Source organism: Podarcis bocagei, assembly GCF_964188305.1.
Source record: "Podarcis bocagei genome assembly, chromosome: 14".
In the NCBI taxonomy this organism is placed as follows: domain Eukaryota; kingdom Metazoa; phylum Chordata; class Lepidosauria; order Squamata; family Lacertidae; genus Podarcis; species Podarcis bocagei.
This window is the reverse complement of record NC_138139.1, coordinates 11,986,809-12,013,573: the sequence shown is the minus strand read 5'-3', so window position 1 is coordinate 12,013,573 and position 26,765 is coordinate 11,986,809. Positions and strand designations below refer to the sequence as shown.

Below are 26,765 nucleotides of genomic sequence, written 5' to 3'. Positions count from 1 at the left end.
TTGGGCCAGTCACACTTGTTTGAAGTCTCTCAGCCCCACTCACCTCACAGAGTGTTTATTCTGGGGGAGGAAGGGAAAGGAGAATGTTAACCACTTTGAGACTCCTTTGGGTAAAGCAGGATATCAAATCCAAACTACTACTACTTCTTCTTCTTCTTCTTCTTCTTCTTCTTCTTCTTCTTCTTCTTCTTCTTTCACTCTCCACCAGTGAATTCCTCAGCAGTCATTGGGGTCAGGTCTGCTCTGCTCCACCTCCCAATCGCCTCCTTCTCCTCCTCCATCGGTCCATCTGTCTGCCTGCCGCCCTACTTCCCTCCCTCCCTCTGCACACTGCTTTCCCTTCTGCCTCCTCCCTCTCTTCCTTTTCCCTCCTCCTGCAACTCTCACCTACACTCTCCGTCTTTCTTCCCTCCAAGCCCCACTGAATACTCCACTCACACTTCTAATAGCGCCGCTGGCCGACTGGGTAGGGGCCCCACAGGGCTGTTGTGATGGCCCATGCCAGGGACCAGACTCCTCTGCTGAGATGCCCAGAGGAGGCTGCGCACCTCGCCCGGCCACCCAAAGCAGTGGAGGAGCAGCCTAGGGAATGCACAGATGGGCCAACAGGCTCCTAGCCACTCTGAGGCAGAAGAAGAAGAAGAAGAAGAAGAAGAAGAAGAAGAAGAAGAAGAAGAAGAAGAAGAAGAAGAAGAAGAAGAAGAGGAGGAGGAGGAGGAGGAGGAGGAGGAGGAGGAGGAGGAGGAGGAGGAGAAGGAGGAGGAGGAGGAGGAGTAGTTTGGATTTGATATCCTGCTTTATCACTACCCTAAGGAGTCTCAAAGCGGCTAACATTCTCCTTTCCCTTCCTGCCCCACAACAAACACTCTGTGAGGTGAGTGGGGCTGAGAGACTTCAAAGAAGTGTGACTGGCCCAAGGTCACCCAGCAGCTGCATGTGGAGGAGCGGAGACGTGAACCCGGTTCCCCAGATGACGAGTCTACCGCTCTTAACCACTACACCACACAGGCAGAGTGAAGATGAATTTTTTGTGCTTCCCTGGTCCTGTGCCCTTGGTGGTGCTCCCCTGGTCAGCCCCTAGGTACACCTCTGCTTCTGAGTGAGACGCACACCACTTAGATGTAGTAATATAAGTAGTAATAATACAAATAATCATAATCATAATATATAAAAAAATTATACCCCGCCCATCTGGCTGGGTTTCCCCAGCCACTCAGGGAGGCTCCCAATAGAATATTGAAAACACGATAAATACAGTGTTACCTCGGGTTAAGTACTTAATTCGTTCTGGAGGTCCGTTCTTAACCTGAAACTGTTCTTAACCTGATGCACCACTTTAGCTAATGGGGCCTCCTGCTGCTGCCGTGCCGCCACTGCATAATTTCTGTTCTCATCCTGAAACAAAGTTCTTAACCTGAGGTAATATTTCTGGGTTAGTGGAGTCTGTAACCTGAAGCGTATGTAACCCGAAGCATATGTAACCTGAGGTACCACTGTACATCAAACATTAAAAACTTCCCTAAACAGGGCTGCCTTCAGATGTCTTCTAAACGTTTGGTAGTTATTTTTCTCTTTGACATCTGGTGGGAGGGCGTTCCACAGGGCAGGTGCCACTACTGAGAAGGCCCTCTGCCTGGTTCCCTGTAACTTCTCTTCTCACAGTGAGGGAACCGCCAGAAGGCCCTCGGAGCTGGACCTCAGTGTCTGGGCTGAACAATGGGGGTGGAGATGCTCCTTCAGGTATACTGGGCCGAGACCGTTGAGGGCTTTAAAGGTCAGCACCAACACTTTGAATTGCGCTCGGAAACGTACTGGGAGCCAATGCAGATCTCTCAGGACTGGTGTTATGTGGTCCTGGCGCCCCCTCCCAGTCACCAGTCTAGCTGCTGCATTCTGGATTAGTTGTAGTTTCTGGGTCACCTTCAAAGGTATCCCCATGTAGAGCACATTGCAGTAGTCCAAGCGGGAAATCATGCATCATTTGATCAGGCATGTTTCATAACCCAGAGCTACTCAGAATACTAAGGGGCTGCTCAAGCTCCAAAATGCCATAGAGGGCATTCAGGAGAGATTGTGTCAACCGCTCACTTAATCTTCCCGTTCCATAGTGAGACAAAGGCTTCAACCAGATTGCCAACCTTCTTTTTTTATATATATAAAATTTTATTGGTTTTTCCCAGTTTTTATAAACACATACAATACACAATACAAACAAACAAACACACGAACAAACATGTATAATTTCATATCCCTTTTTCTTAAACCTTACTTCGCCGACTTCCCCATACCTCCCCTTTCTACATCCCAATTTCCAAAATTATTTCAGCAAATCCTAACACTTGGTTTTATCGAATTTTTCCCTTATTCTTTTCTTTTACTTAATCTTTTACAGCTGTAATCCCCTTTTCCCTAAAACCTCGACATTTTAGCACTCATTGATTTTACAATGTTTCTTAAGATAAACTTTGAATTTCTTCCAATCTTCTTCCGCCGTCTCTTTCCCCTGGTCACGGATTCTGCCGGTCATTTCAGCCAGTCCCATATAGTCTATCACCTTCATCTGCCATTCAGATTGCCAACCTTCTCCACTGGAAATCCCCACAGAGCATTTAGGAACACATCAGGTTCCATTAGTCTCTGAAGGTGGGCCATCCCAAATGTCACCCCCCCCCTTTACAGGGAGCAATTGCTCCTGTCTGTCTAAACTTAACCAGACAATCGTCAGTCCATCCCAGGAAAGGATGAAACATGCTTCTTTCCTGTTGTTGCAACAATGCGGCGGGAAATTGTGATGTGTTTTTTCTGGCCCAGGAACAATTCTCGTTAACCAAAACTCTGTCACTGGTTTCATGCCAGATGTATCTCAACAAAATAGTAAAGTCATCTGTCCTTATCTACTATTTTGTTTAAATTGCTTTATCTTACAACATTCAAAACATCAAACTATATGAAATATAATGGTAAAGGGACCCCTGACCATTAGGTCCAGTCGTGGACGACTCTGGGGTTGCGGCGCTCATCTCGCTTTATTGGCCAAGGGAGCCAGTGTACAGCTTCCAGGCCATGTGGCCAGCATGACTAAGCCGCTTCTGGCGAACCAGAGCAGCACACGGAAACGCCATTTACCTTCCTGCCAGAGCGGTACCTATTTATCTACTTGTACTTTGATGTGCTTTCGAGCTGCTAGGTTGGCAGGAGCAGGGACTGAGGCATGGGAGCTCACCCCGTTGTGGGGATTCGAACCACCGACCTTCTGATCAGCAAGCCCTAGGCTCTGTGGTTTAACCCACAGCACCACCCGCGTCCCTTATATGAAATATAGAGCATGTCAAACACAGGGTAATTTCAATCATTACCTAACAAAAAACAAATGCCCAATCTCGGTTTAAGTACACAAATGCAAAGCAAAACGAGCATTAACTGACAATAAAGTTTCTGGTACAGTGGTACCTCGGGTTACATACGCTTCAGGTTACATACACTTCAGGTTACAGACTCCACTAACCCAGAAATAGTACCTCAGGTTAAGAACTTTGCCCCAGGATGAGAACAGAAATCGAGTGCTGGCTGTGCGGCAGCAGTGGGAGGCCCCATTAGCTAAAGTGGTGCTTCAGGTTAAGAACCGTTTCAGGTTGTTTCAGAAAACAACCTTTCTCCCTCCTCTATGTGACATCCTTTTATATATTTGAACATGGCTATCATATCACCCCTTAACCTCCTCTTCTCCAGGCTAAACATGCCCAGCTCCCTTAGCCGTTCCTCATAAGGCATCGTTTCCAGGCCTTTGACCATTTTGGTTGCCCTCCTCTGGACACGTTCCAGTTTGTCAGTGTCCTTCTTGAACTGTGGTGCCCAGAACTGGACACAGTACTCCAGGTGAGGTCTGACCAGAGCAGAATACAGTGGCACTATTACTTCCCTTGATCTAGATGCTATACTCCTATTGATGCAGCCCAGAATTGCATTGGCTTTTTTAGCTGCCGCGTCACACTTTTGGCTCATGTCAAGTTTGTGGTCAACCAAGACTCCTAGATCCTTTTCACATGTACTGCTCTCAAGCCAGGTGTCACCCATCTTGTATTTGTGCCTCCAATTTGTGCCACCAATAAATGCATTTTAGAAAGGGGCAAGATTAGACGCACATAATAATAATAATAAATCAAGACTCGTTGCGCTCCATTCTGCTCCTCCTTTATTCCTTCTCAGGGCAGCCCTGCCCTCTACCTGCCCCCAGAGCCGGTGTGCCACACAGCCTCTCCTTCTTCCTTACTATCCAACAGCTGCTATGAGCTGCCCAAGGGAGGAGGCTGGCAGCAGCGGCCATGGGACTGTCCCTAGAAAATCAGGACACTTGGAGGGTATTTTCCCCAGCCTCCTGGAAGTATCAGCTGCTGGTGTAGGTCTTATTGCCCCTCAGCCCTTGCTCCCGATCTCCCTGAGCCAGGCCCTTCTGTTGGACAAGAGAGCTGTGTGTTGCCCTCTATTTTTATAACTACCTTGACAATCTCCCTCGGGGCAGGGCAGTGCCCCGTTGCCAGCACTGAAGTAGGATTCAGCAGCCAGTCCTGTCGGCTACTCTACTCAGAATGGGCATTCGCGTGGCACCGTTTTGTTCTTTGCCACGGACAGCAAAGTTCCTTGGGCCAACCTTGACAGCCGAATGGATGGCCATTACAAATTAAAGCTTTGCACAATCCACGCAGAGATATTCTAGTCGCAGACCCTGCCAATTCTTCGTTCACAGGCACGGCCCAGCCTTCCCAGTGTGGCCGGGGAAATATGTTCAGTCGTCTTTGAAATTCAAGGACGCTCCTGTCACTCCTTGCAATGGTTGTCGGAAGGTGATGAGGATGAAAGGCTTTCCGGGGCTCTGCTCACAGCCCAGGGTTTTTAATTTCCTTTTCCTTTGATTAGAAATTTGGCACAGGGTCCCAGGTCTGCATCCTGGCCGGCCGACCAACTTACTTGAGGGAAGCTTGGGAGATAGTAACTCCCTTGGCTTGAAATGCCGCGAACAAACCTGCGCGCCAATTCCAAGGTCGGAGTCCCTTTTGTTTGGTGGGGGGAAAGAAAGAGCGTATCTTCTCTTGTTTTGACTTGTTGCTGCCGTTGTCTAATCTAAACCACTGGCCTTGTCATAAAGTAAAGCTGGTAGTGGGACAGGCTTTCTCAGTTTATGGGATGGAGAAGGGGGGCGTTGCAAGGCATCAGTTGGAGCCACGATAACAACCCAAAGTGACGGAGTGTTTTGTCAGTGCTCTCCCAACACGCTGGATTTTCATTTTGCTCTTGCAGGACTATCGATTAGCTCGGGCCTTGGGCAAAGACGATCATGGAAGCCTTCAATCCGATGCAGTACAATATCACCAGCGTGGTCTCAGAGACGATGCCAATTGCCACAGTCCCAGTCTTGCTCCTCATAGGCTTCCTGTTCCTGATGTGGACTTCTGAAGAAGCAACAACCATACCAGGTAAGTTCTTTCAAAGCAGAGGCTTGCATCCAACTTTTACTCAGAGAAGACCCATTTCAAGTAAAGGATCTGAGATAATTGGGAAAGGGGCTTTGAATGCAAAAGACCCCAGCTTTATCTCCAGGCAGGGTTGGGAGAGACCACTGCCTGAATTGCTGGAGGGTTGCTGGCAGTCAGTGTAGACAATACTGAACTTGATGGAACCACGGTCTGACTTAGGATAAGTCATATGTTCCTAACCATGTTCATGAATTTCAATTCGTTCACCGGTTACTGCATTTAAACCCTACCTTTCCTCTAAGGATCTCAATATTGCATCCATGGATTTTCCTTTCTTCATATGAGCTTCACAACAACCCTAGCAGGTAGGCCAGGCTGAATGGTGGTGAAGGGCACAGAGTAGGAATTTAAGCCCAGGTCTCCCAGGTCCAACATCCTGCGTCACACTACTCTGACTAACATTGAATGCAATCCATTGTGTATGAGATAGCCTATAATTTCCACTTTTAAATACAGTGGTGCCCCGCAAGACGAATGCCTCGCAAGACAGAAAACTCGCTAGACGAAAGAGTTTTCCGTTTTGGAGGTGCTTCGCAAAATGAATTTCCTATGGGCTTGCTTCGCAAGACGACAATGTCTTGCGAGTTCCTGCTGGTTTTTTTCCCTCCCCCCCTTTTTTCTAAGCCGCTAAGCCGCTTATCAGCTGATCCGATAAGCCGATAAGCCGCTAAAAGCCGCTAATAGCGCTAATCCGCTAATCCGTCAATGGGCTTGCTTCGCAAGACGAAAAAAACGCTAGACGAAGAGAATCACAGAACGGATTCTTTTCGTCTTGCGAGGCACCACTGTATATGCAGAAGACAGGGGGAGAAATCTCACCTTCAAGGAGAATTAGAAATGGCAAATGAAAGCAATCATATTATAATCTGGGCTATCTTCTATTTTATTTGCAATTTTAAAAAAGTGCATGGCCTCTCAGGAGCTGAAAGCACCTTGCAATTTCAATCTTCCCTTCACGCTTCATCCCATTAGAACTAATCTCCTCATGTTACTTGTCCCTGCCACTGATTCATCTGAGGCATGGGTAGACAAACTAAGGCCTGGGGTCCGGATCCGGCCCAATCACTTGCTAAATCCGGCCCTCGGACGGTCCAGGAACCAGCGTGTTTTTACATGAGTATAATGTGTGCTTTTATTTAAAATGCATCTCTGGGTTATTTGTGGGGCTTAGAAATTCATTCCTCCCCCTCCCAAAAAAATATATAGTTCGGCCCCCACAAGGTCTGAGTGACAGTGTACTGGCCCCCTGCTGAAAAAGTTTGCTGACCACTGATCTGAGGCATGAGCAGAGTGCTATCCTAACCTTGTCTCTTCATAAGCAAGTCCTCTTGCGTTCAGTGTTAGGACTGCAGCCTGAACTCTCGATGAACTCAGTCTCATTTCGGAGTAGACCTCTGCAGGATGCTGCTGTTAGTGCCTTGCTCCTAATACATATCTATTGGCATTGGTGTCACTTTAATTGTTTGCTTATTTCTCATGTTCAGACAGGATTTTGCATATTACTGGATCACGGAATTGTGGAGCTGGAAGACCATTTAGTCCAACACCCTGAAATGCCCTGATTCCTGCTCACAGCCACCCTGAGTGGGCTCAAACCACCAACCTTCTGGTTAAGAGCCAGATAGACCGATCCTTTGTGCCACCAGGATAAACTGGTCATAGATAGTCAGCTTCATGGATTGATGCCCTATTCAGCCAATGAAAATCACTGAGTGACCTTGGCTCGGTCACTGTCCCCAGCCAGGGCTGGTTTTTTTCAGTTGGAACTCACCGGAAGTCAGTTCCAGTATCTAGAGTGGTACCTCAGGTTACAGACGCTTCAAGCTACAGACTCCGCTAACCCAGAAATAGTACCTCGGGTTAAAAACTTTTCTTCAGCATGAGAACAGAAATCGTGTGGCGGCAGCATGGCAGCAGCAGGAGGCCCCATTAGCTAAAGTGGTACCTCAGGTTAAGAACAGTTTCAGGTTAAGATCAAAGCAAACCTCCAGAACGAATTAAGTTCTTAACCCGAGGTACCACTGTACTCTGCTTTTAGAAGGTGCCTGTCTGAAATCCTGACGAGCTGCTGTCAGTCAATATCAGGGGTCAGCAAACTTTTTCAGCTGGGGGCCAGTCCACTGTCCCTCAGACCTTGTCAGGGGCCAGACTATATTTTTTTTTTGGAGGGGGGAACGAATTCCTATACCCCACAAATAACCCAGAGATGCATTTTAAATAAAAGCACGCGTTCTACTCATGTAAAAACACGCTGATTCCCGGACCGTCTGCGGGCCGGATGTAGAAGGCGATGGGGCCGGATCCAGCCCCCAGGGCCTTAGTTTGCCTACCCATGATATAGACAACCATGAGCTAGATGGACCTAGTTCATGGTGCAGCGGATGAAGAATGCCGCGGCGAGGCTCCTTACGGGGTCCTTGCCGCGAGATCACATTCATCCAGTGCTCTACCAACTGCACTGGCTCCCGGTGGAGTACAGGGTCAGGTTTAAGGTGTGCTGGTTTTGATCTTTAAAGCCCTATGCGGCCTAGGACCCACGTAACTACAGGACCACCTCTTCTGGTATGCCTGCGGAGGACCTTAAGTTCCACAAATGGCAACATTTTGGAGGTCCCAAGTCGCAAGTTGGTTAGATTGGTCTCAACTAGGGCCAGGGCCTTTTTAGTACTGGCCCCGACTTGGTGGAACGCTCTTTCACAAGAGACCAGGGCCCTGCGGGACTTGGCATCTTTCCGCAGGGCCTGCAAGACAGAGCTGGCCTTCGATTTGGACTCAGTCTGACCCTTATGTTTCCCTCCCCTTATGCTTTGATCTATGGGCTACTTTTAAAATGAGGCTGCATTTTAAATTGCATTTTAACCTGTCTTTTAAATTGGGTTTTTTCCCTATTACGTTTTTACTATAATTTTACTGGTATTAGCCGCCCTGAGCCCGGCTCTGGCTGGGGAGGGCGGGGTATATTATTATTATTATTATTATTATTATTATTATTATTATTATTATTATTATTTTAATGGTGTGACCCTGCATAAGACATATCCTTTGTTCCTGTGAGGTCCCTTCTGACTTGATGTTTAACTCCCCCTGAAAGCCATACAAGTGAGTGGGACCTTGTAGCAGAGGATTCCATGAACCAGGGTTGCTGAATTCTCATCTCCCGTCAACAAGGAGGACATAGCCCGTGTGAAACCTGGGTTGTTTCTGGGGGAGCAGTTGTATCGGGCTGCTCCAGCTCGCTACCTGGCGGATATCCACTACGTGGAATACCGCAGACTATTTACTGCGGCTAGGCTGAATGTTCTTGACTTGGCGGTTCTGAAGGGAAGATATGGAGGAGTCCCATATGACCAGAGATTATGCCACTGTGCATTGGGTGAGGTAGAATCCACAGAGCACATTTTACTGAGCTGTCCCAGCTATAACGATTTAAGACAGTATCTTATAACCCCATACTTACCCCAGCTCAGTTCCCGACAAAGAGGAAAGCAGGCAGCATATCTGCTAAATAAGTCTTCTGGGAAAACAACTTTGTCAGTGGCTAAATTTCTTTTCCTAGCACTCAAGTGTCGGAAACGTATAACTGAATGCCTTGATGTGGGTTATCTGTGAGAGGTCTAGTACTGTGGCCCTACCTTATTTATGTACCCCTATGATGTTATAGTTTATAATTATTGTGTTTTATTTCTGACTATCGGTCGAATAAAGGATATTGATTGATTGATCTCCCGTCAGCCCATCAATGGGAGAAATTCCCTTTCTCAAAGTGCCTGGTCCTTCAGATTTGGAATCCTAAACACCAGTGGCATGCAGTCAGTGGACCAGGGAGACTAGGCTAGCTCCCTGTGTTCTCTCGACACACACCTTTGTCATTCCAGGGTTGGGTGCCCCATTCAGACAGTGAAAATCACTGAGTGACCTTGGCTCAGTCACTGTCTCCCAGCCAGGGCTTTTTTTCAGCCAGAACTCTCAGGTGGGTGCCATTGCCATTTGAAGAGAACGAGGGAGGTGTTCATGGTGAGTTCCAGCACCTCTTTTTCTAGAAAAACTTTCACTGCTCCCAGCTCTGTCGCATCCAGCAAGATGATTCTGCCTACTGGAAACTCTGGGTGGGAGCCAGACTGAATTAGCTGCATTTATTTCTCAGGGAAACAAGACTTAAGATACCAGTCCAGTGTTGTGATCCCAACACTTGTTTCTAAGCAAGCAAGTTTAGGATGGGATATTATCATTTATTAAATCTACCTACAAGAAGCACAGGATATATCAAAAACTCTAAACATACGTACTTGCCAAGAAGCTATTTTAAATCTGCCTTGTAAAAATGTAAACTAAGAGAAATCAGGAAGCTTGACACTGTAGAAGTTCGTGTGAGAGCATCACTTCATCGATCTCAGTGGAGCAATTTCATGCTGAAATGCATTTGGTCTTTTCCATTCTCCACAACCTGGAGAAGAGCCAATATCTTACACATTTGCCTCGCTCTGTTTTCAAAACATTGTCTGCATTTTTTCAAACCGCATTTGGAGCATATGACTGGGGCAGCCTTGAGAGATCATTTGGCGTAAAAGGTTGCGGCATACTCTCAAAATAAACAAAGCAGTGAAACAAATGCCAGGCTGGATTAAACTAGCCCTCTCATATCCTTCCAATTACTGTAACAACCTTACGGATAGTATCAGGATTGGGGAACCTATGTTACAGGACTACAACTCCTATTGTACACGACAAGCTGCCTGGGGCTCAATTCTGAGTTCCAGCAAGTTTTGGCTGGAGAAATAAGCTATGTGTATGCCACTTTTGGAGGGACGCGGGTGGCGCTGTGGGTTAAACCACAGAGCCTAGGACTTGCCGGTCAGAAGGTCGGCGGTTCAAATCCCCGCGACAGGGTGAGCTCCCGTTGCTTGGTCCCTGCTCCTGCCAACCTAGCAGTTTGAAAGCACGTCAAAGTGCAAGTAGATAAATAGGTACCGCTCCGGCGGGAAGGTAAACAGCGTTTCCGTGCGCTGCTCTGGTTCACCAGAAGCGGCTTAGTCATGCTGGCCACATGACCCGGAAGCTGTACGCCGGCTCCCTCGGCCAATAAAGCAAGATGAGCGCCGCAACCCCAGAGTCGGCCACGACTGGACCTAATGGTCAGGGGTCCCTTTACCCTTTACCTTTATGCCACTTTTACACACACACTGCTCCCCAGAGCTCAGTTGGTATACATGGTTCTCCCTTCCCCGTTTTTATCCTCACAATAAGGGAAATTTTGAAGCACCACATTGTTCAATTTTTTTTATTCCATTTCTATTGCACCCTTCATCCAGGGCTCATAGGGTGGTTTACAATATAGCATCACAAACATACATAACATAGTAACAAACAAAATATTATATATGAATGGATGCTACTGATAAAATCCATCTTTCTTCCCCCCCCCCTTCTTTTAGGCCCTGGCTACTGTATGGGGATTGGTCCCCTTATTTCGCATTGGAGATTCCTCTGGATGGGTATTGGCAGTGCCTGTAACTACTACAACAAGATGTACGGTGAATTTATGAGAGTCTGGATCAACGGAGAAGAGACCCTCATTATTAGCAAGTAAATCTTTGATTTCTGAAAGTCTGGATGGAGAGTAACTATTGCTATTAGAGTGTCCAGATGTAAGAGGAAATTTCTTGGTATCTGTCCTGAAAAAACAGGTGGGAAGTACCACTAAAGATAAAATAACCAAGCAGGTAGATGAACAAGCCTTGCTAAAGCACAGCCAGCATGGCTTCTGCAAGGGCAAGTCCTGTCTCATGAACTTTTCAGAGTCTGTTGAGAGTGTCAACAGCGGAGAGCATGAGGCGATCTGGTTGACATAATTTCTACAAGGAAAGGGTGCGGCATTTGAGACTTCTTAGTGTTTGCATCTGGTTACTCTAATTTATTTATTGTGTATTTGAGAGAACGTATATACTGATTAATTACAATGACATCATAGGTCTGATTGGTAGGGCACAACCAGGGGTGGGCTTGGGCAATCTTTTTAATATGGTGCCCTGGGTGAGGTCAAAATCTGGTACCCCAAAATGGATCTTCTCAATCTTGCACCACCTTCGTGGGGGAACCACCCACATCGCCCTAAATCCAATACTGGCACAACCCTGGCTAGATCCTTCTTCACTAGTTTTATGGAGCTGACTGCACTCTTTTTACTGCTGACTTCCCATGGCAGTGAGAGGAGAATCTAAAGAGGAAAATTTGAAATGGAATCTTTCTCTGTGTAAAGAATTTTGTTGTTGTTTAGTCGTTTAGTTGTGTCCGACTCTTCGTGACCCCATGGACCAGAACACTGTCCAACCATCTCGTCCTCTGTCATCTCCTTCTCCTTGTGCCCTCCATCTTTCCCAACATCAGGGTCTTTTCCAGGGAGTCTTCTCTTCTCATGAGGTGGCCAAAGTCTTGGAGCCTCAGCTTCAGGATCTGTCCTTCCAGTGAGCACTCAGGGCTGATTTCCTTAAGAATTGAGAGGTTTGATCTTCTTGCAGTCCATGGGACTCTCAAGAGTCTCCTCCAGCACCATAATTCAAAAGCATCAATTCTTCGGCGATCAGCCTTCTTTATGGTCCAGCTCTCACTTCCATACATCACTACTGGGAAAACCAGGCTCATAAAGAGCAGTAGAAAACACTGCCTGCTTTTGTTGCAAGGGGCCCAATCTGAATCAGGGCTTCAGTGTGGGGGAATTAAAGCCCCCAGCCACATGCCAGGATCCTAATCTAGATTAGGAGCCCCGATGCTGGCTAGTCTGTAGAGTTCAGAGAACACGTCATAGATCATAGAATTGTAGAAATGTAAGGGACCCTGAGCATAGCTGTCAACGTTTCCCTTTTTTAAAGGGAAATTCCCTTATTCTGAATAGGATTCCTTGTGAGAAAAGGGAAAAGTTGACAGCTATGAGGATCATCTAGTCCAACCACCTGCAATGCAGGAAAATACAGCTGTCCCACACTGGGACTGAACCTGTGACCTTGGCATTATCAGCACCATGCTTTAGCCCACTGAGCTATCTAGGCTGTCAGAAAAACTCAACCGTCATAAGCAAATGCCTTGACTCATGTCCTATGTAGTTTTGTGCCATTAAAAAGTCACCTGCTAATTTCTGCAAGGCGCACCTCTGTTAAGAGATGGGAGAAGGCCAGGCCAGAAGTTGAGCGTTGTCTTGGTTGCATTTTCCTGCCCATGTGACAACCCAACCTCATCACATTCCTTGCACTGTGGAGCTTTGCTGTTGACACCACGCTGATATTTCTTAGCTTATAGCTCCCTCTTGCGGACATTCAGCTTCAGTTGCTGGTCTTAGGATAAACCGGCAGCTGCACAAACAGAAAAATGATGAAAACCTGAATCGTACATTTTAATTTATTTCTGGTATTGGCATGATTTATTTGTGAACCATCTTTCAACAAATGTTCTCAAATGTGGGCTCATAATAATAATAATAATAATAATAATAATAATAATAATAATAATAATTTATTTATACCCCGCCCATCTGGCTGAGTTTCCCCAGCCACTCTGGGCGGCTCCCAATCAGTGTTAAAAACAGTACAGCGTTACATATTAAAAACTTCCCTGAACAGGGCTGCCTTAAGATGTCTTCTGAATGTCAGGTAATTATTTATCTCTTTGACATCTGATGGGAGGGCGTTCCACAGGGCGGGTGCCACCACCGAGAAGGCCCTCTGTCTGGTTCCCTGTAGCCTCACTTCTCGCAATGAGGGAACCGCCAGAAGGCCCTCAGCGCTGGATCTCAGTGTGGCAACTTATCTTTTTTGAAACTAACTTTTCTTTCGTTTCTTTTTTTTGTAACCTGGTAGTCACAATTAAATTCAATTAATAAAAAAAAAGAACATGTAAACACTATGGGAAGTGTGTGCATATAAGTGCATATCTTTGTGAAAAGAACATGCAGAAATGCATTGTATTGAAGAAAAACGCTTTACAGAAATGTGTGTGGAGAAACTTGTGCTAAAATGCTGAAGAGTTTTCCTGACGTCTTCCCTGGAAAAATTGCAAAGGGATGTGGAAGTGTGTAAAACTGAACATCAGATTGGAAAAATCAGAAACTACCCCTTGCAGGTGGAGGCCTCAGCAGATGTCTGATGAAGGTACTCCCAATAGCAGCTCGCCATTTCTTTGGAGAAAGCCAAGTGGTACCCTCTGGGATATCCTTGAGGGGTGGGAACAAACCAGGCCATTGCTTCTGGTGATGCCAACTGCTGAAGTTCAAGCCTGCCAATGTCTTCAGCCTCAACATCCCTGCCTAGCTTTCAGCATCTGTTCTGGTTTTGGATCTCACAAGACTGCAATGGTCTGCAAAGATAGTGTCTGTGCCAGAAAGTGACCCAAAATCTCACAGAAGGAGTTGTGTACAGCTGCCGTAATAAAAGACAACGTCAAACACTCTGCCAATCAACTTGTTATGTCTTCTTCTGTGCTGAGCTAAGAAATAAAATAAAAAAATCTGTGGGTTTTATTTTGTTCCATCAGAGGAAGAGATTGGCCACTGGCGATGATCCGACTGGAAGCAATTTGCTGACATTGGGGGAGTTTGTTGACATGGGGAATATTGCATTCTTTTTCCAGAATATAACGCTAGGTCTCCTCTTCCTTTCATACTGCAGTACCTGTTGTGCCATAGCCCTGTGACTTTTAGACTGATTCAGCGACGTTGCTGTTCCCCCATCATTTCTGCACATGTGCACTTCTGTTATCCCACTTTCCCCTCATGAAAACTGCAGGAAATAACTGCATGCTGGGATACTGTTTTAAATTTTGTCATTTTATTCCCAAGTTAAGGGGGCTGCAAATGTGGTTTTTCACCAGGATTCAAATAACACGAAAATGAGTGCTAAACGTGTGCGACATTCCATTTGTTTTCCGGAAGTGGATTTTACATGGTTTGGAATCTTGAATACAATGCCACAGTTAACAGTTAGGGAAACATCAAGGAAACAGAATGAATTGCCATGTGAATGCGGTCTTAATAGTCTTTCTTCTGCTTGCTAGATCTTCAGGTATGTTCCACGTAATGAAATACGGGCATTACACCTCTCGATTTGGGAGCAAGCTGGGCTTAAAGTGCATCGGCATGCATGAGAACGGAATCATATTTAACAATAACCCAGAACTCTGGAAAGAAATCCGACCCTTCTTCACCAAAGGTAAGCTCTGGATTTCTGGTTCTCCCTGCAGCATCTATTCCTGTTTTGAAAGTGCAGTCAGTTTATGTCATTTAAATAAATAAGTAGGAGAGGATGGCTGCCATGCCAAATGAGCAAGGGTAGCTCAAACTCAAACAACGGCAAGTAACTCCACTGAGATACTTCCAGGCCTGGTCTCAGGGTTCAGCAGGGATGAGGAGCTGCCCAGGGTCTCGGGGCTCAGAAGAGACCCTCACTGACTGGCCCAACCCAGCCAAACCACTGGGGCCAATTTGAAGTCCCAGATGCCCCTGCTGCCACTGTGCCTCAGTGGCTCAGAGCACCTTTTACCCGTTCCAGTTTGTGTACCAGCTATGCCCATTCTTGCACAGGATAACCTTGCCGTGGAGGTCCATGTGACGACAACCTCGCTGCTAGACTACTGCAATGTCCTCTGTGTGGGTCCTCCTTTGCACCAGGTTCTGAAGATGCAGCAACTTCCATATGCAGCTGCCAGGGTGCTTGCTGGGTCACCCATTTTTACAAATATTACACCGGTGCGGAAGGATCTGCTCTGTCTGCCTCCTAGCTCCTGAGCCAAATTCAGAGGGGTTTTCTGCTGACACTAGACACCCTAAACAACTTGGGACCATTATAGCTAGCAGACTGCCTCCCCTAGTGCAGACCAAGCTGATCTTTAAGGATCTTCTGATGAAACCCTTCTGGTCAGTCCAAGGCTGGTTTATTGTCACTCAGTGAGGATGCAGAAGACATCCTTCTTGGCAAGAGCAACCTCCCTCTGGCATGCCCTCCCTTAGGTAATTCATGAGGCAGAGATAGTAGTTAAAAATTGTGTATATATTCCAAAGTTTTCCTGGGCTTTGCCTCTTCGCTTTTAACCCCCTGTTGCCCCTGTTGCCTACTTCAATTTGGACAGTTGTGCTTAGGTTTTTATCTAGTTTTTAGTATTGAAGGCCACAGTTGTATTCATATGGTTGCTTGGAGACTGCTTAGAGATTTTTATTACATGAGGGGGTATAAAATTGTGTGTGATATTAATTTAAGGCTTACTGGAGCCTAGTGCTAGCCCTAGAGACTTCCATTTTGCTTCCCCGATTGGGCACTTCCCCTTGAAATATATAGCTCAGTACCAAACTGTCTAGACTATAAGGAAATTTGTGAAATTGCAGCTCTCTCTGGCCCGGGTCTCGTGCGGATGGTATCTATTTGTGTTGACTCAACGGCTGAACATTTGAACCACCTAACGGAGTCGGCTCCCAAGCCTGAATACTTCAACAGCCTGAATCTCATGAGACGTATCATGCTGGACACGTCAAACAGACTTTTTCTTGGGATTCCTCTTGACGGTACTGAAATTATCTTTCTTAGGCTTCGCCATGATTCCATAATCAACCCCTCTATTTCCAAAGTCCACTGATGGGTGTGGGTGCTTATTTAGCCAAATCATCACTATCTGCACATAAGAGGGAAATTTGGGGAGGTGTGGTGGAACCCCAAGGAAGGCAGAAGTACAAAATCTCTTTTTGGGGGATGAAGGGATGTCAGGCTATGTACATATGAATGCACCCATTTAAGCCATTCAATGCAAACCCTACTCAGAGTCTCTTCTTCTCTGGTGATCACTCATAGCCGAGTAAGATTGTTTTCTATGAACACAGTTTTGACAGTGAGTCCATAAGTGACTGTGGAGGCCAATTCTGGATCCACACATCCTTCCACAGTGGGAGGACACAGGTTTCTGGGCAGGAGTTGATCATGGTGAGGGCTCGTCAGGCATGCCTTCCTCTTAGCACGTTTCTCCCTTTCGTCCTGAGTTCAAGCATCTTCAAAGCCCACGACACCTTTGGTAAAGGCTGTTCTCCAATTAGAGTGCTCACAGGCCAGTGTTTCCCAGTTGTCGGTGTTTATACTACATTTTTTAGATTTGCCTTGAGGGAGTCTTTAAACCTCTTTTGTTGACCACCAGGATTACGCTTTCCATTTTTCAGCTCAGAATAGAATAGTTGCTTTGGAAGACGATGATCAGGCATCCGCACAACATGACCGGTCCAGCGAAGTTAATGTTGAAGAATCATTGCTTTGACACTCATGATTTTTGCTTCTTCCAGTGCACTGGAAGTAGTACTCTGAGTAGACCCATTGAACTTAATAGACATGACTTAGGTAATTGGTTTCAATGGGTGTACTCTGAGTAGGACTGTTCACTACAACCCATAGACTCCTTTGGGGTGGGTGAGCACAGTCTTGATGTCCCACTTAATTTGTGAGATTGTCAGTTAGTCATTGTGCATTTACTACAGACTTCCACAGCCTGGGGATCTGTGGATGTCTTGAGCTCCAGTTCACACCATCCCTGGCAATGGGCCATGCTGGCTAGGGATGATGGGAGTTGTAGTCCAAAATATTTGGAGGGCACTATGTTGGGGAAAGCTGGTTTAACGTATCACCTGGAAGATCTTAGACTGGCTGAACCCACCAAAAAGAGTTGGGTCTCTGTTTTCCTTCCTAATTAACCATTTCAGTTGCCTGTTGAGATCCTTTTCCTTCATTTGTTTTATTCACTGCTGCCACTTCTGGGTGTTGTTGTTTTTTTCCTTCTCCACTGATAGGAAGCAATGTAATTTTCCTAAATAAGTGGATGAATCGATAGTTACAGGAGACCCCCTCTACACCCGGATGTAATTCCCTGCTTGGAATGGTCGAGAAATTAAGATTCACTTCTTACCAGACTTCCCTAATCCACACTTTCTGGAAAAAAGAATACATGAATCAGAACCTAGCCTTACAATTTTCCAGAAGGATGTGGTTGGCCCCATCAATGGGTTGCTGTTCACGGTGTTGGAGCTTCTTTCCATTTATGTTTCTGTTTCCCTTGTCATTTGTGTGTAATTTCAGAAAACGAAGTTGTGCTTAAAATCCAAAACTACTTTGATGCTTGGCAAGCGCTGCTCCTGAAACCTGACATCTACTTTAAGATTTCTTGGCTGTATAAAAAGTATGAGAAGTCTGCGTAAGTACCAGCAACAGCAGCAATTTTACTGAGAGTGGGCCAGGACTGCGTGCCTTGCCTACACACCTACTCTAGAGTCTTCGTTTGTGGGACGAGTAAAAAGTGCTTGGATTGCAGTGTAATTCTGCACCGTCTTTACAGTTACCTGGAAGTAAGCTCAATTGAATACAGTGGGACTTACTTCTGAGTAGACAGTGTAAGACTCCACTTACAATCAAGGACTGAACGCTCCACATGTTTCCTAAGAAAGCATTGCAATTAAATAATTTAAAGTGGATTCCTTCAAAATTATAGGAAAGACTTCAAACGTCAGTGTTACCATTTCTTACCTTTGGTGCAGGTATTTTATTTCCAGCAGAAACAGGACTCTGCTTTTGCATCTACAGACACACACACACACACCACTTTTAATTGTTCCCCGAGATGTTGAGGGGAGGAAAAAGGGAAACTGGGACATTCTGGGATCAAATCAGAAACCAGGATGGCTTCTGTAATTCCGGGACTGTCCCTGGAAAATCAGGACAATGGAGGGTATGGTCTCCACAGGTTGTGAAAGGTTGGGGGGGTTCTGTTTGGGTGTGCATGTCTGTGTCTGCAGTAGACAAATGTCACTTACTTCCTGTTCAAGTGCAGTATAGGTTGAAATGTACAGGGCTGTCTGATTCTTACACCAAGGCACTGCAGGTACTAAGTGATATACTGGATCCCTTCTGTTTTAGGAAGGATTTGAAAGAAGTCATCGAAATCTTAATAGAGAAGAAACGACAAGAGCTTTTCAAACTTGAGAAACTGGAGGACCACATGGATTTTGCATCACAGCTGATTTTTGCTCAGGTGATTTAAAAAAATAAAATAACGCATGATCTGTAATTGATCACCTCACATTGGGGCACAAAAAATGCTGCTTTTACAGAAAGTTCCTTTTTAAATAATAGAACAGATAGTTCATGTATCTTAAGAACTTAAGAAGAGTCCCTCTAGATGAGACCATGAAGAGTCCCGCTCCTCACCATGGCTGGTAGCCAATGATAGCCAGATCCTCCATTAATTAGTTGGTGGCCATCGCTACATCCTGTGGGACTATGGCTCAGTATTATGTCTTCTGACATATAGCAACTCTCAAAGTACTGAGCTTTCCCCTCATCTGCTACCTGGAGACATGGGTGTGCCAGGATTTTTGTTGGGGGAGGTAGCTGTTGAGCTTTTTTTAGGAGATCCATCAAAGTTGTGAGTTTTGGGGGGGGAATCATGGGGGGCATGCTTTTCAGTAATTTCTGTGGATCTAGGGGGGCCTGCCCCCTTGACTATGGCCATGCTTGGAAGCACCAGGAAATGAAACCTGTGACCTTCTGTATGCAAAGGATGTGTTCTGCCATGGACCTATGACTTCTCCCCACCTGTGGTGAGCAAATTGCTTCATTTATTCCTGGCTTTTCCCACCACAAACACAGTAGGGATGGGAGAGAGATGGGATTCCGTCGGCGAAATCAGCAAACCTATCCAATCCACACTTTCAGAAACAGTATGCAAACTGAAACGCAGCTGCATAGCTGTCAACCGTCCCTTATTTGGCGGGAAACTCCCTTATCCCAGCGCCGTGTCCCGCTGCTGTCCCTTATTGATGATGTCCCGTAAATTTCCCGGGTTTCAAAGGAAGCAGCTCCTCTCCCTCCCTCCCTGCCGGCCAGGGAGGAGGGAGGCTCCAATAAGGAGTCTAAGAACGACTGGGGGGTGGAGCTTGCATGCCTTGTGCTGATCAAATCGGCCGCGTTGCCTGGGGACTCGCCTTTGCTCAGCGCTTCCCAGCGGAGAGGTGACGGTGGTTTTCCTTGCTGCATCCCCTTTGCCGGGTTGCTGCACTGTGGGAACCACTGCTTGAGGGTTCGTTTGGCTGCTGGCTGGGCTTTCTGCCTTTGGCTCGGAGGGGCTCAGAGGTTGAACATACCTGTGCTCTGAAAATCCCTTATTTTGGCTGCTGATCCCTTATTTCCAAGGCTGCTGGTCCCTTATTTTCAAATCTGTAAGTTGACAGCTATGCGCAGCTGTCCTTCGGAATTTGCACTTTTCTCCTGCCAAGTAGTGTGTACAAAAAGGCATATACTAGGGTAAAGTGTCCACAGAAATTGCATGCAAAAATGCATTATATTGGGGGAAATTGGTTTGCAAGTGTATGCATATTAGAAATGTTTATTTATTTGTTTTAAGACATTTATATACCACCTTTTTTCTTCCAAGGACCTTAAGGTGGTGTACATGGTTCTCCACCTCACCATTTCATCCTCACACCAACATTGTGTGATAGTTTAGGCTGAGAGGTAGTGACTGGTCCAAGGTCACCCAGTGAGCTTCATAGCTGAGCGGGGATTCGAACCCTGGTCTCCCAGGTCATAGTCCGATACTCTAACCATTACGCCACATGTATATTAGGAGAACTTTGCACATAATTTCAGGTAAATTTCCACGAGAGCTTTTTAAAGACGTCCACATGCTGGATGTGGAAATGTGGGGAACTAGAGTTAAGACTGAGGGGGAAATGAGAACCTGAGAGAAACCAAAATTGAGTGATTTGCACATTTCCAAAACATAACCAGCTGTTGGTCCTCTGATGCATTGATGCATTGCCCTAGACACACTGCCCTACTGAGTTCATTCTCTCACTGCTCGCTGATCTGAGTAGATTTTGACACTGTTGTTGGCAACCAAGTCTAGTAGCCATCACCTGCCCATTCAATCTTTCAGAGCCGTGGAGACCTAACTGGTGAGATGGTCAACCAGTGTGTTTTGGAAATGCTGATAGCTGCTCCAGATACTCTCTCGGTGACTCTGTTCTTCATGCTAGTGCTGATTGCAGAACACCCTCAGGTGGAAAAGGAGATGGTGAAGGAAATAGAGGCTGTGATGGGTAAGTATTCAGTGACACTGGAAGAGAAGGGTGATTTCCCTAATGAACAAATATGTACTTTGAGCTAGGAAGGGTCCAAACTATTAGTGATCCAAAGATAATGATCCCAAAGTTTTCTGTAAAACCCCACCTAACACTAGGCTTGCCGCTTTAATTTGGCGGCAGTGAATAGAATGGCTCTTGTGCCTTTGATAACTGCTGGATGTTCAAAAATTAGACTGGATTATTTATTGTGATACTCTCTCTGTGGCATTCTTTTTTTATTATTGATACAGCAAAAAAAAGAAAAAAGAGAAAACACAAATACCAAATTACACACAGGAATAACCATAGACACAGAATTTTCTTAACAAACAATGAAACATAAATTCGTCTTAACACTAAAGACCCAACCTCCCGTCTACTCCATATTTCAATTTCATATTACTTATTGCCAATACACACTTTTATCATAATTAAACTTTTTCTTAATATATCTTAATTCTTATATCTGCCTTGCAACTATTACTGAAGTTCCTTGAATACTGCAACAGAGTTTAAACTACTATATTTATATTTCAAATATTCTTTTAAAAGGGTCCAAACTATTAGTGATCCAAAGATAATGATCCAAATGTTTTCTGTAAAACCCCACTGAACACTAGGCTCGCCGCTTTAATTTGGCGGCAGGGAATAGAATGGCTCTTGTGCCTTTGATAACTGCTGAATGTTCAAAAATTAGGCTGGATTATTTATTGTGATACTCTCTCTGTGGCATTCAAAGCACTCTGGAAACTTCCATTGGTGTGAAATGTTGCTGACCTGTTGATAACTAACAAAAGCAGGAGTGGGGAACTGGGAATGGTCTCCTACACAGCTGTAGGTCACCTCACATCACAACAACATTGGGTGATCAGTTCTTGCCACATTGGAGTCCTGACAATAAGCTGATGGTTGGAACTTCAAAGTGCTCACTCAGTGCTGCTCTCTGCAAGCACCACCAGCTGATCATCATTTCAAGTGTCTCTCTACAGGATCACTGATTGTTTGTGCTTGCAGAGGACTATGTATGGGTCTTTGAAACCCCAACAGCCAACTTAATTTCAGGGCTTCAGCGCCATGGCTCTGTTAGTTTGGACTGTGCAGGGAATTGGTTTTGTTTTGTTTTCACATGATTCTCCCACCTGCTATCTGCAGCGGTTCAGTCCCACAACAGAGACATCAAGTGAGGATGTAGTCTTGATAGTCTGTTTCTCAGAAGTGATCAGCAAGACTCAAGTTTTAGGTTTTTATACTGAAGCAAAATTAAAAAGCTGGCTTTAAAAGTGTACAAATGAATTCTACAATTCTGCCGTATTCCAAATCTGTGCAGAAATGTCATTTCAGCTCTTTCTCAGTGGTGATATCAGAGACCAGCTGTTTTATCTTACATGCTTCCTAAAGGTGACAGAGATATCCAAAGTGAGGACATCCCAAAGCTAAAAGTGGTGGAGAATTTTATACTTGAGAGCATGAGATACCAGCCAGTCGTGGACTTGGTCATGCGCAAAGCCTTGCAAGATGATGTGATTGATGGCTATCCTGTCAAGAAAGGAACCAACATCATTCTGAACATCGGGCGCATACATAAGCTTGAGTTCTTCCCAAAGCCAAATGAATTCTCACTTGACAACTTTGAGAAAAACGTAAGTTTGGGGTTTGTTTGTTTTTAATTGTTTGAGGCTGTTGCTTCATTAGCATCAGTATCTGGTCTCTTCAATTAGTTGCTAGGGCCCTGAGACCCCACCGCTGACATATGATCTGGGTCCTGCCTTGTATAGGACAGGGAAGTTCTTGGTGATAAAATTAAGTCTAATAGGTAAAGGCAGACTTAGATATGAGTTCAAATTCAACTTTGCCACAAGAGAATGTGTGCCCACCAGTAAAACACTGTCCAAAAAGAATTTTGACAAAAGATTTCTTTTTCTGTAGTGTTTTACCAGTGTATAGAAACTGATTCGTAATGGGAAGGGAGTCACACAAAAACTGCAGCAAACTGCATGTGCTCCAGAATTGCTTTTAGTAATTTCCCTATTTAATTTCTCCAGAATTTTGGAGTGGAACTCAGGGAAGAGTGAACTGGAAGGAAAATAAAGTTGTGGAATAGGGGTGAACAGATCTCCCTTGGTGTGTGTGTGTGTGTGTGTGTGTGTGTGTGTGTGTGTGTGTGTGTAGTGTAGTGTTTTGGGGTGTTGTTTATGAAATTTTTTAATTTAATTTTAATTTTCTTCGAAAATTGTTTTTTTGTGAAGGTCCCCCATCGTTACTTTCAGCCCTTTGGATTTGGTCCCCGTGGTTGTGTTGGGAAGTTTATTGCCATGGTGATGATGAAGGCTATCCTGGTGACTTTCCTGAGAAGGTGCAGTATCCGGACTCTAAAAGATCAAGGTCTTAACCACATTCCAAAAAACAATGACTTGTCAATGCATCCAGATGAAAGCCAGCCATTGCTGCAGATGCTTTTCGTGCCAAGAAATAACGTGAGCAACAACCATCATGGGGAATAAAACAGCCCATGAAGTCTCCAAACACTGATTATTTGGGCTACCCTAATGAAAACTGATTGGTTGGACTACACTGCTCAAATGAAGAATTCTCATCCATCTGGGGAGCATCCATTCACTCATCCAATGAATAAATTGCTGGTACAAGTGGCCATTTGACAGAACTCAGGTTCTGGCTTCCATTCAGGATGGAGCACCATTTTTTGGTATGCCAAAAAAAAAAAGTTAACATTCATGCAAGGAGGACCTACAAGTATCTTTGCGAATTATTCTGTGAAGCTGAAATTGTGTGATGGAAATTCGGTTCTGCAAGAAGCACTGAAGAACCCATTTATGTAGGTCCATGGAGATGAGATGAGATAAGAATAATGCAACAGGCAGCAGCTGGATTCTCGCATCACTGTTGATTAGGAAGCAGAAGTCAAATTTTGAGCTGCACATGCACAGATAAGACTTCTTTGAAAGCAACAGAACAATGTAACTCTACTGTGGAGTCATGAAGATTTCATTGACGGCTGTGCTTGCTGTCTTATCATGGCAAGCCATCCTGATTCACTTAGGGGTACAGCAAAGCACTGGTTTTCTACATCTGTTTGATTTGAAAGAGAGGAGCACACATATTCTCTCTGGACTTGATGGGTGACTTTCTCCCATTTGTTTTGTACGTTGTGGGGTGCATGTGTGTGGGGTGGGGGTTTGGGTCACTTTCACAGAACTATTTTTCCAGGCTGAGAGTATGAGTTGTGTGAATACGAGCTGGGTGTCTGCTTGCAGCAAAGCATATGGCCGCCATCTTTTTTTGCCACTGCTAATGGCCAGAGCCGGGACGACAAAAATCCAAATGCTGCCACATTCTGCAGCATAGGCATTCAGCAACTGCCTGGGCTAACTGGCAGGCCACAGATCTATGTTCTCCTGCCCTTTCTGGTCCACCACTGAAATGACAGGCTGGAACATTCCCTGGGCAGCAAATTTCCCCAGGACTCCAAAATAACTATTTCTGGGTCAGCTGTCCATTGGCTCTCTCACATCTGGAAGGACTATGAAGGTTTCTGGATTGTGGTGGGACTTCTCTGGGCATTCACAGAAGCTTTTGCTACGTCTGATTCCTGGCTCGGAGTTTCCACCTTTTCGTGATGACTGCCTTTGGCCAAGCTTAGTCAACTTGGTGACCCCCATGGGCTATGTTCTCAGCCCCAGCCATTCAGGGCTCAAATTCAAAAGGGATATCCATGCTACTGAGAAGAGACTGTTCATGAATACCTTAGAATGGGAGAAGAACTAGGAGTTTACTCTTCAAGTCTCAGCCTCTTCACTCTTGGCTTCAACTCTGCCTCCCCTTTTCTCTCCATGCGTTGAGTCTTAACTCAGCTTACCTCCTTCTTCCAGGACTAAGCTCAAGGAACAGCAAGTTGCTCGGTCCAAGAATTGAACCTCTCCCTCTCCTTTATCCATCAGCCTTGACAGCAATGGAACTTGCTGTTTTTTGCCCGATCATCCTTTGAGTGACCCCACCTGGCCAATCTTGGGAGAACTCTGGCATCGTCTTCTGAGGTCCTTGCAGTTTTTGCTCTGTGTTGATGAACTGGACCAAACATATCCATACCAGATAGTACACTGATTTCAAAGAGTTATTGCTGAGCTCTGCAGGACTGATTTCTGGTTCTTGTGATTGATTCTTGTGGTGTTTTTTTCCTGACTCTGCATGCAAACATGTATGCCTAAACTGACTGTATGATTTCACACTCTTGCCCTGGATTCAAGCACTGCTTTGTTGTGATCAGTTCCTGTGAAAGGTTTTGCTGATTTTGGGGATGACTTTGTTGTGCAGTGGCTGTTGCACAGATCAAAGCTGGGGGGGGGGTGTTTTCTAAACGTAGACACGTTTGCTGAGGCTAGGTTGCTTGCGAGGTATATTTAAAGGGCTATCAGTTGCGGTTAACTGGTACTCTCATACAATGTGGGGGTCATTATAAGGAGAATGTGATTTCCCTGTGACAATAATTTCACTGGTTATTGGTCCAATTGCGGGCACCATTCAAGGTACTGGTTACATTGGGGTGGTATCAAATACTAGTCATACTCAGAGTAGAATCACTGAAATTAATGGACATGACTAAACTACAATCCTAGTCTGATTTACTTGGGAGTAAATTGGGTTAGGATTGCAGATTGCAGGTGTGCCTTGTCTGTTAATTCAATGGGACTTAGTCTTGAGTAGATAGCATAGCTGTCAAATTTTCCCTTTCCTTGCGAGGAATCCTATTCAGAATAAGGGAATTTCCCTTTAAAAAAGGGAAACGTTGAAAGCTATGGTAGATAGGGGCCTCACATGCCTGATACATTTAATGCTATATCCTTCCACTTTAAGCAGTCATGGATTCCTTCAAAGGCTTCTGGGAACTGTAGTTTGTTAAGGGTACCAAGAGTTGCTAAGAACCCCCCATTCCCCTCACAGAACTACAATTTCCAGAGCAGATTAATAATCAACACCTCTTCCCAAGGAACTGTGGGAATTGTAGCTCTGTGAGGGGAATAGGAGATCTCCTAGCTGCTCTAGTGGAATGAAACTACTTTAAATGTATAGGGCAGATGGGCTTATGATTAGGATGGCACCCTGACTTAGGTCTCTTCACTTCAGTGGGTCTTCTCTAAGGAGAACTTAGCTGGATACAAGCCGATATTATATGAAGGGCTGTATTCTTCCAGGAGAGACCCTTCTTCTGGTCTGGCCAACATCTGAAGCCCATTTGGGAAAAACTCAGGAGAGGCACTTCTCAGTGTTGCTTCCCAGGCTTGGCAATTCCTTCTAAGCCCCTTCTCCAATGGCCTCCCACCAGCATGTGAAGATGTGTTTATTCAGACAAGTCTTCAATGTCACGCGCTGACTTGTTATGGGTACAATTAATATGTTGCAATTTGTTCAACTGGCTGTTGTTTCGATCAGCTTTATTGATTTTTATTGATGTTTGTACGTTTTTGACTGCTATTTTGTACTATACTTTGTATTTCACTGCTGTTAGCCACTTTGAGCATCATTTGGCAGGAAGGTGGGTTGCACAATTAAGAAATAATAACATAACATAACATAACATAACATAACATAACATAACATAACATAACATAACATAGTTGGGAAAAGCTTTTATATAAAGCTTGCTTTAAATTTTTAAGAAGGGGGAAACACCCACTAATTCAGTCACCTAAAGCCATGACAAATATTTTTCTTTCTTTCTTTCTTTTTGGTGCAAAGCAAAATTTCCATGACTTTCCCCCCAAAAAACTGATTTTAAAGGGTGAAAGTAAGAGGGCTATCTTCTGTAACACGTCAACTGCTAGCATTTTTAGGTAAAATTACTGTAAAATTGTATTGTAAAGTTATTGTACAGAGGTTTTAATATGTTGCCTTATGGCAGGGGTAGGACATCTGCTTTGCATGTAGAAGGTTCTAGACTTGATCCCTGGTATCTCTAGGTAGGACTAGGAAGATCTCTTGACTGGAAGGAATCCTGGAAGGCAGCTGCCAGTGAGTTTAGACAATACTGAACTAGACATACCAATGATTTGACTCAGTACAGGACAGTTTATTGTGTTCCTTTGTGAAGA

At 45.1% G+C, this 26,765-nt stretch overlaps 1 protein-coding gene across 2 annotated transcripts in view; it reads left to right on the top strand.

Annotated features, from left to right (window-relative positions):
- CYP19A1 (cytochrome P450 family 19 subfamily A member 1) overlaps positions 1-26,259 on the top strand; it is a 42,478-nt gene extending 16,219 nt beyond the window's left edge. The window contains exons 1-10 of one of the 2 annotated variants that reach the window (XM_081170050.1): positions 4,944-5,038; positions 5,296-5,471; positions 10,964-11,114; positions 14,571-14,725; positions 15,895-16,071; positions 17,621-17,735; positions 18,455-18,569; positions 20,475-20,637; positions 22,060-22,301; positions 22,908-26,259. In XM_081170050.1, coding sequence (XP_081026176.1) covers positions 5,333-5,471; positions 10,964-11,114; positions 14,571-14,725; positions 15,895-16,071; positions 17,621-17,735; positions 18,455-18,569; positions 20,475-20,637; positions 22,060-22,301; positions 22,908-23,162 — 1,512 coding nt within the window. In that variant the 5' untranslated portion in view covers positions 4,944-5,038; positions 5,296-5,332 and the 3' untranslated portion in view covers positions 23,163-26,259. Of the gene's footprint in view, positions 1-4,943; positions 5,039-5,295; positions 5,472-10,963; positions 11,115-14,570; positions 14,726-15,894; positions 16,072-17,620; positions 17,736-18,454; positions 18,570-20,474; positions 20,638-22,059; positions 22,302-22,907 lie in introns of those variants that run through there. The other variant, XM_081170049.1, reaches the window with a different exon arrangement.
- The last annotated feature ends 506 nt before the right edge of the window (positions 26,260-26,765 follow it).